The sequence below is a fragment of the Mastigoproctus giganteus genome, chromosome 1, assembly GCF_048544385.1.
Source record: "Mastigoproctus giganteus isolate SK-2022 chromosome 1, ASM4854438v1, whole genome shotgun sequence".
Classification (NCBI taxonomy): Eukaryota; Metazoa; Arthropoda; class Arachnida; order Uropygi; family Thelyphonidae; genus Mastigoproctus; species Mastigoproctus giganteus.
Window position 1 is genome coordinate 109,230,261 of NC_143575.1, and position 14,170 is coordinate 109,244,430.

At 39.6% G+C, this 14,170-nt stretch overlaps 1 protein-coding gene across 1 annotated transcript in view; it reads left to right on the forward strand.

Annotated features, from left to right (window-relative positions):
* The window catches only part of LOC150091095 (uncharacterized), a 334,378-nt gene that overhangs the window by 113,640 nt on the left and 206,568 nt on the right, over positions 1-14,170 (forward strand). The window contains exon 8 of the mRNA XM_090374226.1: positions 9,987-10,024. Coding sequence (XP_090230352.1) covers positions 9,987-10,024 — 38 coding nt within the window. The remainder of the gene's footprint in view (positions 1-9,986; positions 10,025-14,170) is intronic.

A 14,170-nucleotide genomic window follows, 5' to 3' on the forward strand; every position in this document is an offset into this window, starting at 1 on the left:
ATTACGTAATACAGCGTAAGAGGGTTGTAAAACAGCATTCAGGGAGGGCAGCTAGTGAATCCCATATCCCTTTCCACTGGCTGCCTTCTCTTTCTACCCAATCTAATCTTAGCTATAACTTCCCTTTCCTCCTATCAACATATATTCTTCTTATAGAGTTTTTATAATTTATTTTTTAATATTTTTATTTACGACTTATTTATTTTTTATTTTGCATTTTATTATTAGCATTAGCAAAGGCACATGGTGCAAGAAAGCAAGCTTATATAGCATCAGCCAAAAAAAAAAAAACCCTTATTTCACCCATCCACTCGCTCCAAATGTTTGTCAAGTTCTGTCTTGAATCTTTTTAAGCTATCAACATCTACAACGACAGTTGGAAGTTTGTTCCAGCAATCAACCATATGCTGGCTAAAGGCAAACTTCCGCACATCTATCCTACAATCGTCTTTCCTCAATTTGAATTTATGCCCTCTCAGGCGATTATTCTGAGCAAGAGGAAGAATCCCATCTGCATTGAGCATGCTCAAACCATTCAAGGCTTTATACACCTCAATCAGATCACCTCGCAGGTGCCTAGTCTCCAGACACTGTAATTTGCAAAACTTAAGCCTTTCTTCATAAGAGCAACCCTTTGTTCCATTCACTAATCTTGTTGCCCTTCTCTGTACTCGTTCCAACAGCTTGACATCCTTCTTAAAATGAGGCCTCCAGACCTGTATACAGTACTCAAGGTGTGGCCTGACCATTGCCTTATACAAAGGAATAATCACTTCCTTATCCCTGCTAGAAAAATTCCTGTATGTCATTGATAAGACACCATGAGCTACTCTTGCAGGGCATCTGCACTGCTCAGAAAACTTCATATCTGCCTGCACAATTATCCCTAGGTCCTTTTCATTCTCTACCACTGTCAGTGTGATACGTTACTTTACCACAGAGTTGATACGTTACTCTAGGATTACTGCTTCCCATATGTAGTACTTTACATTTGTCAATGTTAAACTTCATTTGCCACCTCTCAGCCCATCTGCTCAACTTTTCTAGATCCTGTTCCAGCAGTGTACTGTCATTAGTGTTGTTAACAACCCTGCCAACCTTCGTATTATCTGTAAACTTGAACATTGAGCTTGATTATACCATCATCAATATCATTTATAAATACAGAAAACAACAATGGACCCAACACTGAACCCTGAGGGACTCCACTAATAACATTAGTCCACGAAGAGCAGTTTCCATTGATTACCACTCTGTCTTCTCCCACTCAACCATCCCTTTATCCATAGCAGCAATTTGCCTCCAGTGCCACACTGCTCCAATTTGTGCAGCAATCTTCCATGTGCAACAATATCAAAGGCTTTTCTAAGATCCAAATATATGATATCAAAGTTATTCTTTGCATCCAGTTCCTTTGTGACTACATCATAGTATCCAATCAGAGAAGACTTCCCCTTAACAAACCCATGCTGTGTCCGAGCTATAACTGAAGTCTTGTCTAGATGATCCTGCAATGCTTCTTTAACGGTGCCTCCATTAATTTCCCTGGAACAGAAGTTAAACTAACAGGTCTTTAATCCCTTTGATCCTCCTTTGTGGATTGGGGTCACATTTGCAGAGGAGGTATCCAGTGGACTCAGAGGAGGTATCCAGTCTATGGATACTTCCTCTGAGTCCAGGGAAGCTCTCATAATTATGGCTAAGGGTTTTGCTTACTTCCTTTGCCGCCTCCTTTAATATAACTGGATAGATTCCATCCACCCCAGGTGCCTTTCTTGTGTTTATCTTCAACAATTTCTCCTCCACTTTACTCTCAGTTATTACAAGATTATCTAGCTTACTGCCAGAGTTGAATACACCACTGGCATTACCCTCACTGAATAACTCCTCATGTGTGAATGTCAATGCAGAATATTCATTTAGTTTGTTAGCTACCTGAGCAGGATCATCAACAGTTGAACCATCGATATCAACTGGTATTTGATTCATTCCCTTCCTTATAGAGTTTACATAAATAAAGAATTCTTTGCTGTTTTTCTTTGCATCCTTTGCCAAACATTTCTCGTAATCTGCCTTCGCCTGCCTAACCTCCTTTTTAACTTGGTTACAGACCAGCTTATTTCTATCATAGGCTTCTGTGTCACGTGTTAATTTATATGTATCCCATGCATTTTCCTTCTCTGTCACATGTCTGATTAGTTCATCTGACATCCTGGAGCAATATGGCCTTAGTTGCTAATGCTCCTAAAAACAAAAACAACAACATCTGACATCCATTTAGGCCTAAATCTTGAACAGTATTTCTTTGTTGGTATGAAAAACCTAGTAGTTTCCAAGATTAATTCTTCGAATGCTTCCCATTTTGAATTTGCTGTTGGTAACATCATCAGTTGGTTTCACCGTATAGAATTTAAATACTGTCTCAGACCACAGTAATCACCTTTACGAAAGCAAAAACTCTTCCCTTTACCCTTGATGGTAGTTGCCTCTTTGAGTAAACCCCACTTCAGCACACTGTGATCACTGCCACCCTAGTGGTTCCTTTATCTGCAGATTCTTGATGCATGAAGAATCACTACTGATAATCAGATCAAGAGTATTGCAGTATTGCAAGAGTTTTGATACTGCCTCTAGTTGCCTCCTGAACATGCTGCTATAGAAAACAGTCATCCAATAAATCCACGTTGAGTCTGTTTGTGTGCTTATGTCACACAAACAGACTCAACATTGCATCGTCCACCCACATCAATTGGATGCACTTCCTTAGATTTTGTGTTTCTTAACTAACAGTGTAACCCCTCCTCCCTTCCTGTCCATCCTTTCTGTACACATTGTACTCCCCAAATTCCACTTCTGCACTGCTTATGTCTGTGTGACACCATGTCTCTGATATCCCAACAATATCTGCCTTTGATGTCTTGACTAGCACTTCAAGCTCATCGGATTTATTAACTATAGTCCTAGCATTGGTGTACATGCAAGTATACATGCACCTGTTTCTACTCTTAGTTATCCTAACACAGCCCATGTATTTACTTGTTTCACTATGACTCCCAGCAGTCCTGGTAATACCCATTGCCTTACTTTCCAGGCTGCTGCTCAATTGCATTCCAATAGAAGTACTGCAAGAATCACTTTTACCTCTACCAGCGGCTACTGTTAATCTATTAGTCCATGTATCCCCCCAAGCTAGCAGTTTTCCGACCCACCTAACTCTGCCTCGATAACATCAGCAAATATTCTTGCACCCTTTCTATTTAAGTGTATCCCATCCCTGTAGAAGCAGTCTCTCCTGTTAACAAGCACAGACCAGGCTGAGAAAATTTCTACCCCTTGAGCCTTGCACAGTCTCTCCAGGGCCGAATTGATCGATAAGGCTCTCATCTTATACTCCCTCCTATCGTGTCTGGGCAGAATTGCAGACACTTTCAAATTCAACCCTAACTCGCAGCTTTTTTTCAGCATTGTCCCGTACTTGTTAAATAATTCTGCCGGTCTCTTACTCTTAATATCATTAGTGCCAACGTGTACAACAATATCACCCTTTGTGCCTTAAAGGATGATATCTGCCTTACAATGTCATCAACCTTTGCCCCTGGCAGACATACCTTGGTGCTGTTCCATCTATCCTTTTTGCACAATATGTTCCCCGTTTCCCTGACAATAGAGTCACCTACAACAACTAGTTCCTTTGGGACCAGCGCATTCTGCCTTGCGGGTTGCCGCTTTTGTTGCGTGATGTTCAAGTACAAGCTCTGGCATTGATATGAGCAGCTGAAAGCTTGATGGCCCCCTCAATTTAAATCCTTCGAGGGCATCAACCCTGTCCTTCATACTCTCATATAAGCCCATGACAATGCCGAGTTGGCGCCTGATTTCCTCACACTCCTTACATCGTGCACACACTCCCCTTGGCAATATCAAGACCCGTTCCTGATTGCTCCACAAACATCAAACAAGCAGTGCATCGGATATCTGTCGGATATCCTTGCTCTTCTCGGATTTTACAACCGACCCATACAGATCCTAAGGTAGCCATCGTAATATTTAATAAAAATGTTGACGTTTTACTCTTGTCCTGTTTAACATCACAGCATGCCATTTGCATTCAAGTCTTGAGTCCTAATCACTCAACTTATGTTATCTCAATGTATTGCCCCCCGTCATCTGACTTGATTCCTCACTTACACTATATTGATTCCGTATTCAGTTTATTAGGCCCTATTCCTCTGTTAATTTTACTCGACTCAAACTCCAAGTCTGCATTGTGGCACAGTTCTTTCACAGATGCGCGGGGATTACTGCTTGAGGATACCATCTTCTCCCATCAGCTAACTGTCTTGAATCAACCAAACCAGCCATGTACCTTTTCTAATTCCCTGGGTGAATCAAACATAGACATCTCTCTGGCCACAGCCCGTATTGCTCCTTATATTACTGACTGGCACGTCGAAACTGACCTAACAACAAGTGACCATCGCTCTATCGTCTTCCTGCTGGGATCAACTCTTCCTCATCAACAACCTCTTCGTAATCTCATACGTTACTCTCTTAGAAACATAAAATGGGAACGTTTTAATCGTTCCGTTCTCTCTCACTTGCCTGAAGACAACCTAGAAAATTTTAATTCTCTTACCACCGAACAACTAGCACTGCAGATTCAAAACATTATCATCACTGCAATTCAGAAATCTACGCATAAAAAGAAACTGAAAACTAACTGCACACCTTGGTGGAATAACGAACTTTCCTCTACTCGGAAACTTGTACATAAAGCCAGAAGAAATTTTCAGCGCAAACGGCGTACTTGGCCTCAAGAAGAAGTCAACAGATTACACGAGGAATACAAAACTCTCAAAAGAAAATACGTAAAACTGATTTATGAAAGCAAATTGCAATCTTGGCACAATTTTGTCCGTACGTCTGGGAATAATAATCCTTGAGGCGTCATCTATAAAATTGCTAAAAATAAAATGATCTTGGGTGACATTTTTAACTCCATTACCTCCAACAGTATGGAAACTATTACACTAACAGACTCCATAAATGCCATCTTGGACCAACTGCTGCCTAATGATGATCTCACTATTGAAACTTCACACCATCTATCTATTCGAGATTTAAACCAAAAATACCTTCCTTTAGAAGAAACAAGTCCATTCACTGCAGAAGAACTTACTTCAATCTTGAATAAAATTCAGTCAAACAAATGTCCTGGCGATGACCTGATTGACAATATATTTATCAAACATTTCTATGACCTAAGGCCCAAAGTTCTACTTAAATTATTCAACAACTGCTTAAATACTGGAACGTTTCCCAAACCATGGAAACACGCCATTCTTAAGATTTTACATAAACCTGGTAAGCCACTAGATAATGCCAGATCCTACCGCACCATAGCCCTGCTCTCTCACCTGGGAAAAGTGTTAGAGAGATTAATCGCGAATAAAATAACCACACTGCAGGAAGCCACAAGCTCCACATCCTCTCTTCAATACGGATTCAGGCAAGGGCTTGGATGCGAAGATGCCTTATTAGAACTCCACCACCTCATTGACTGCTCCACTTCCAAGTACGTTATGGCAATCTTTATCGATTTTGAGGGCGCTTTTGATACTTTATGGTGGGAGAGTGCCCTCAGTAGACTCCGTTCCAATCACTGCTCTATTCAGCTTTATAAACTTGTTAGAAACTACTTTGCCGATCGCACCGTCACCGTCATCACTAAAAGCACGAAGATTCACAGATCTGTCTCCCGTGGTTGCCCCCAAGGATCAATTTTGGGTCCCTTGATTTGGAACCTAGTTCTCGATGATTGGCTGCTTAGGACGACTGAATTTCAAAATGTGCAACAACTTGCGTATGCAGATGACATTATCATTTTAGTGAATGGAAACTCAAGATCTGAATTAGAACTCTATGCCACTAAAGTACTCCTTGAACTATCGTCCTGGTACCTCTAAGAACAAATTAAAATTATCCCCAACAAAATCGAAGATCATGATTTTTAAACACAAATTAGACTATCGCAGACCACCAGTTGTAAAACTTGACAAGAAATCACTTCCACTTGTCCGAAGCACCAAATTTTTAGGAGTCATCATCGACGACCGCTTCTCCTTTACTGAGCATATTCAACATCTGTCCGTCAAAGTTAAGAGTTTTACCGCAATGCTGCTCCAAATTACCAGACAAGACTGGGGACTGAACACTAAAACCCTACATCTATTTTATAATGCTGCCATAATCCCAATTACAACCTATGCTGCCAGCTTTGGTTTAGACGTACTGCACTCAAAACTGTACAAACCAAGTTATCCACTATTCAGCGTTGTTTTCTCCTTAGCCTACTTCACGTTTGCCGAACAGTATCAACTCCAGCTTTACAGACTCTTGCAGGCACTATACCACTTGACCTGCATGTTGTGTTTAGAGGGCTTTGCTTTTACATCCACAAAGGCATTTCTACGGAATTTCAGGGAATCATTGTTAACCCTCAGGCTGATCCCAAAACTGAGCGGACCAGATGCTGGAACTTGTTAGTGAACACCTGGCAGAATAGATGGAATTCTACCGAAAAAGGAGCTATCACCAAAAACTTTGTTCCCGACGTAACTGCACTACTCTCATCATCCACCAGAAAATGGTTTTCACCCTCACTGTTTACCTCCTACATACTAACTGGGCATGGTTCGCTAAACGTAAAACTCTACCAATTTAGACTTTCCAATACAGTTTCCTGTCGATGTGGGCTACCGGAAGACTCTCCTCACGTACTTTTTGAATGCTCCATTTACGAGGATCTAAGATCGGCTCTTAAGGCAACAGTACCCAACTTGTGTCCCGGAGGTGAGAAGATACTCATTTCTGTCAACAATTTCCAGGCCCTTCAAACCTTCTGCAATTCAGCTTTTAATCGCAGGAAGGCTCTCAACCTTAATGTTAATTCAAGAAATCAAACTGAAAACACATCATAAATCATAATACAACTGTGCGCTGCCTCGTCGTCCTGATGACGTCATATACAAAATTGTGGCTTTCAAAACACGCAAAGATTTTAACAGATGCTGCACTTCTCTGACTCATCCTTTATCAAGACTCTCTGCAACTAAACCTCTGCTCAGTGATACCGTCATCGACCAGAGACTTCTGACACCATTCCAGATTAACAGAATTCAGAATTACATCTAGAATTTGTTCCTGTCGATCAAGATTGAATGACATTACTACTTCTGGTTGACAATATACCTCTTTCTCTTTGTGGACCACTTTAGGCAGCACTGCATAAAGACGTGGGCAAGAAATGGACAAAGATTTAATTTCCTATTTTTTTTTTTTTTTTTATATATATATATATATATATATATTTTTTTTTTTTAACTTTATGCTATTCTCATCCTTATTTCTTCGTCTTCTGCTGTCCTGTCTCCTGGGAATGTGTGTGTGCGTGCGTGTGTGTGTGTGTGTGAGAGAGCGCATGCGCTGTTGCCGGCTTGCTGGCACGGGATTCTTTTGAATGGCTCCAAACCCTCTTTGGACATTCAGTACGTGACTGCTGAGGTTGGCCATGGTTCCTGCGAAGTTGTGGCCTACCTCCCCGTGGTGTAGACGGACATTGGGCAGGTGATCGCCTGCCTGGTGACAAAACGGCCAGAAACAACTAAACAACACAACAACACACACACTGCACGAACATAACGTTACACACATTTCTGGCCTGTTACAGTGCTTTCTGTAACCACCACAGTGTGCAAAGACGGAGTTGAACTTTCGTTCAGGTGCCGTCCTACATAAGATACTATACATGTCTACATGTCTACACAAACAAGCAGTGCATTTAAATAGACTGTGATTCAGAGGACAACTGCCCCCCTCAGTTCTCCCCTGAGCCACAGCACTTTGATTAGTTTGAGCCTTTTGTTTTGCTGCTCTGGTCTGAGTCATGATTTCTATTCAAGTTCAGTAAAATTCCAGTATAAAATATAACCCTAAACCTATATCCCAATGCAGTTATAACACTATACAAAGAGTACTAGGAAAGTTTTGCAATATGACGCAACAATGAATCACAGGAAGCTGCTTGTTGCTGCATGTTGAGACATGTTCATATGTGCATAGTAGCCGCCGCGCCAAGTCGATGGGCTCAGTTATTCATTAGTAGTGAGAGTGTAAAGTGCTTGCGATGGCATCGTGGTCACAAAATGAGATAAGGACAGTTTTGCGGTATAATTTCGTGCGTGGTTTAACCATAGACCAGTGCTTAGAAGAAATGACTCTTGCACTAGATGATGATTGTCCACATCATACAACGATATTCAGGTGGTATAGAGAATTCCAAAGGGGAAATTTCACTCTGGAGGATTCTGAGAGGCCGGGAAGACCACGACTGTAAGTTACGGAGGAAAACGTTACTGCTGTGAGGAAAATGCTTGACGAAAACAGGCGAGTGACCTACCAACAGAGAGAGGATACTTTGGGCCTAAATGCACCAGCAATTCGTTCGATTCTGCAAGATCATTTGCACGTGAAGAAACTTTGTTCTCTCTGGGTGCCGCATCAACTGACTGAAGAGCAGATGACACGACGTGTGACTTGGTGCCGGGAGATGTTAAAAAAGTTTGATAAGGGACAATCTCGGTATGTGAACAACATCGTGACAGGTGACGAGACTTGGCTGTACTATTACGATCTGCCGACCAAGGCTCAAAACAAAGTTTGGGTTTTTGATGATGACGACACACCCGTAATTGTCAGAAAATCCCGATCTGTAAAGAAGAAAATGATAGCTGTATTTTTCAAATCGAGTGGAATTGTGGAACGTGTCGTTTTGGACACGCAGAAGACAGTCACAGCTAAGTGGTATACTGAACAATGCCTGCCTAAAGTCATTGGATCTATGAAGAACCTGCGGCCAAAGTCAAGAATGGACACCTGGTACCTCCATCACGAAAATGCTCCAGCTCACCGCGCCAAAGCCTGCACCGAATATTTGACCACGACAGGACTGAAACTTCTCGAGCACCCTCCCTACAGTCCAGACCTTGCTCCCTGCGACTTTGCACTGTTCCCGCATGTGAAAATGAAGCTAAAAGGGAGGCGGTTTTCCAGTGATGAGGACCTTCTACGGGCTTGGGACAACGAGTGTGCTTTACTCCCTAGTGAAACTTGGCAGAACTGGTTTAAAGATTGGTTTTGGAGGATGGAGAGGTGTATTGAATGTAGAGGAAATTACTTTGAAAAAATTAAATAAACAAAGCTGTATTGCAAAACTTTCCTAGTACCCTTTGTATATATATATATTTCGGTATCAAATATTATCTCCAAGTTACGTTATATGACTTTCTTATCCCCTGTCAACTTATTATTATCTTTTTTTTCCTTTCATGGCTTGCTCTCTGGAATCCCAGGGTTGCAGAGTGCAGCCCAACACAGAGTATCAATGAATGGTTGCAGATGCCCCACCCCTCCATGACAAGGGATGAGAATTATCGAGTAAATTTCCTAGCAATCTTCTGCTGGCTGGTTGCTAAGTGGCTAGGTATACAACACAACACAATTCTAAAACACACAAACCTACATAATATACAGATTGTAGAGTGATCCTGAGGAACTGCTAGACAGAAAGAAAAACATACATGCAGGATATCCTTCATAAAGCAAAATTATAGTAATTTGCTACAATCATGTTTAATGTGATCTTTTCTATTTTTATAATGGCCAAAATAATTAGAATTATAATATGCAGGAATGTTTTCTTGTTTTTGTTAATCTTAGCTGACAAAGTGACATAAGCCTTATCTTAAGTGAGAGTACATAAAGCCATTTGTAATACTCACTGTTAATACCATCCATTTGTAAAATTACACCTTTTTTTTTTTTTTTTTTTAATAAATTGTGAACCTATTTGAAAATAGTGGTTAATTATTTGTTTAGATTGGTTGAATAGTTGGGCAGTTCATTTGTCATGCTTTTATTTGTTGTAGATCTACTAAGAAAGACAAAGAATTGGAAAAGATTAAAGGTAATTAATACTTTACATGAATTTTAATTAAAATATTTAATTACAGGCATACCTCGGTTAACGTTACCTCTGATAACGAAGCTTCGCTATAACGAAGTCGGCAATTTCAAGCCCCATTTAACATAAAAAAAAATATATTCCAGTTTAATCACCTGAAATCTAAACAAACTGAAGAAATTACGGAAACCTTTGGGGCTTCTCGTGGTTGGTTCGAGAAATTTAAAAAACGGGCCAGGATTCATAGTGTAAAATTAACAGGAGAAGCTGCAAATAAGTTTCCAGAAAAACTAAAGGAAATAATTGAACGTGAAAATTTTCCAAATTTGGTGTTCAATGTTGACGAAAGCGGTTTGTTCTGGAAACGGCTACCAACAAAAAGCTTCATATCTATTGAAGAAAAATCAGCTGCTGGGTTCAAAGCAGCCAAAGACCGTTTAACGTTACTCTTTGGATCAAATGCCTCTGGCGATTATAAATTAAAATTGTTATTAGTTTACCATTCAGAAAATCCGAGGGCGTTAAAAGGTAACATAAAAATGAATTTACCTGTAATATGGAAAGCAAATAGAAAAGCGTGGGTTCCCAAGGAGTTATTTACTGATTGGTTTGTTAACCACTTTTGTCCTGAAGTAAAACGGTATTGTCAAAAAAACAACTTTGAAGAAAAAGCTCTTTTGTTGTTAGACAATGCTCTGGGACATCCTACTGATTTTAACACGTTGGACACATGCATTCCTGTCAAAGTTTTGTTTCTTCCAGCAAACACAACTTCCCTGATTCAACCATTGGATCAGGGAGGAAAAGCATCATTTAAATCTGCGTCGAACATTAAGCAGTTTAACTGAACTAGAGGATAAAGAGGAAATGACAGTTAAAACTTTTTGGAAAAACTACACCATTAAAAACGCAATTGAAAACATTGATAGTTCTTGGAAAGAAGTCACTAAGAAATGCTTAAATGGAGTTTGGCGCAAAATATGGCCAGAAGTTTATTTATTTATTTATTATTTAAGTTGTATTAGAAGAAGAAAATAACATCCAAGAAATTGGAAATGAAGTTATCCAGATGGCTCAATCAATAGGTTTCGAAAATGTCAATGAAGAGGATGTTAGAAATTTATTGAATGCAGAAGATAATGGTTTTTCAGTGGAAGATTTAGAAAACCTTGTTAGCAATGAAGACGAAGTTAAAGAAGTTCCTGCCGAAAAAGTGTTAACAACCAAAGATTTAAAAAGGTGCTTAAATGACATTGAAAACGTTAAATTTTTTTAGTGAAAATGATCCTAATTTAGGAAGAAGTATTATTGTTAAGCGATCAGTGTTAAATGCAATAACTCCGTACAGGCAATTGTTAAATGAAAGAGAAAAAAAGCATAAACAATCAACTTTAGACTCGTATTTTAAAATGTGATTTCACTTTGTATGTAAGTTGACTGTTTATTTAATAAAACTCTTCTTTGTCCAAAAAAAAAGCTTTTCATTTTCTTTACGTAAGAACGTATCCCTATTCTGGCCATAGTATTTTTACCTCTGAAAACGAAGTTTCGCTTAACGAAGTAATTTCGTGGAACGCATCCTATTCGTTATTCGAGGTATGCCTGTATAATTATGTTAACATTGATAAAATTTAGTGATATTTAAGCCTTGTTAATATACACTATCCTACCACAAGTCACAAGTCATTTGTGGTTATACATAAAACAAAATAAAAAAAAAAAATAATAGCATGTTAGTCCACCTTTAGCTATAATGGCTTTTTCAACACATCAAGCAAGACATTTTACTAATTACAAGAATGAAAAAAATGGGATGAGCTACAAGATTTCTGTCCTTTGTTTCCTTGGTTGGATTATTGTTTCAGTCTTGTGATGTCAGTGCTTGCTCAGTTCATGTCAGTGAAATTATTCTTGTAGGGATGAAATCCTTTATTCCACACTCCACCTTAAATACTTCCCATGGAAGTATCTATAAAGAAAACATGCAGCAGCAACAGAGCATATATGAGACAGATAGTGGATAGACTTTGGAAAAGATGGATCATTAATTAACCCAACTGCCTCCTTTTGAATAGTCTGGATTATGGGAGGCCCCCAATGTGGGAAAAACTGAGTTTTAGAAGTACTGAAATTAACGAAGTTATTTTACCCCACTGGAGAATTGCCTGGATATCAGCATTTAAAGAATTAGTTGCGGACATTCAAAAAGTTGAAGCTGTTTGTACAGGGCAAGGTTGCTCAAACTGGAAGGTGGAATGCAATGTGCTATCATCAGCAGAACTGTGGATAGGATTTTCACAGTCAATGGAAGAAGGTCATTAATACACAAGAGGAAAAGAGTGGGTGAAAAGAACTGAACTGTGGGGAACACCAGCATTTGTGGAGAAGTTAAGACAGAACTATCTGCCATCATCCTCAGTAAGCAGTCAGAAAGAAAACTGGATACCCAGTTACAAAAAATGATTGGAAGACCTTTATGCCAAAACCAATCCAAATCCTTTGAAATGTCAAAAGCTTTGATTTCATCAAACTTTTCCATTGAATTTGTCCATAGATGAGTAACATAAGCCAATATATCACCAGTCGATTGACACTGATAGAATCCATATTGGTGATCATTGATCAGATTGAAGGTTTCTAGTTAGTTTAGGAGTTGGTGGTTAATAGATTTCTCCATTACTTCAGAGAGTAGAATAAATGCAATGGGACTATAATTAGATGTTGAGGGGGGGAATTGTCACCCTTTTTAGGAACTGCCTCAATATAAGCATATTTCCAAGCAGAAGGGAAAACACCTGTGGTATAAGAAATTGCTAAAAAGGTAACACAGAACAGAAGTAACCCGAGGAGCACAGGTTTTTTTTTTTTATGTGAACCCCAAACACGAGAGGTATTAGAACCTATAGTACTTAGTACTCTGCTTGGGTTGGAGGTTGAGAAGACGAATGGAGATATTTGTTGATATTGGACTTGAACTTCTGTAGATTGTAATTTTCAGGAAATACGTATGAAGGAAGGTTGTTCCAGAAAACGGCAGTTGAATGAATAAATGAGGAAGATGAAAAGTTGGTTCTGTGGGTTTGAAGTTGACAGTAAATGGATGTTTACTGGTGGCGGCACGTGTTCGGACTGTTTTGAAAGAGAGTGGGAATTATAGAAGCCAATTCAGAAGAACAGTATATCTGTAGAAGAGGCATGCAGCAGAAACAGTGCGTCTATGAGAAAGCGAGTGGAGAGACTCTGTTAGAGATGAATCATTAATTAACCTAACTGCCCTCTTCTGAATGGAATCAAGAAGCCTGAGAGAGGTTTTGGGGGAACCACCCCAGATGTGGGAACAATATTCCATGGCAGGGCGGATTTGCGATTTATACAGAGTGAGCAGCTGTTTGGGAGAAAAGTAACGTCGAGAGCGAAAGAGAAAACCAAGTTTTTTAGATGCAGAGGAAGCAATATTTGTAATGTGCTTGTGCCAAGAGAGATTAGAAGTCAGGGTAATCCCCAAAAGAGATATATCATTTTGCCTAGAAATCGGAGTGTTACTAAAGATAAGCATAGGAGCAGAAGAATCCTTTTTGCGAGATATAAGACAAGATTGAATTTTAGAAGGGTTGAAATCAACTAAGTTGTCTTTGCCCCACTGGAGAATTACCTGAAGATCGGCATTTAAGGAATTGGCAGCAGATTTTCGAGAACTTGAAGCTGATTGAGCTGGACAAGGTTTCTCAAAATGGAAAGTTGAATGCAATGTGCTATCATTGGCAAAACTATGGATAGGATTTCCAATCAATGGAAGAAGGTCATTGATATACAAGAGGAAAAGAGTGGGGGAAAGAACTGAACCTTGGGGGACACCGGCATTAGTGGAGAAGTTAGAAGACAGAGAGCCATCTACCATCACCCTCAGTGAGCGATCAGAGAGAAAACTGGATAAGCAATTACTAAAAACAGTTGGCAAACCATAAGATGGAAGCTTGTCTAGAAGACCTTTATGCCAAACACGATGAAAAGCCTTTGAGATGTCAAGAGCAACTACTTGTGTTTCGCCGGACCTTTCCATTGAATTAGTCCATAAATGGGTAACATAAGCCAGAATATCACCAGTGGATCGACACTGACGGAATCCATACTGGCGATCGTTGATCAGAC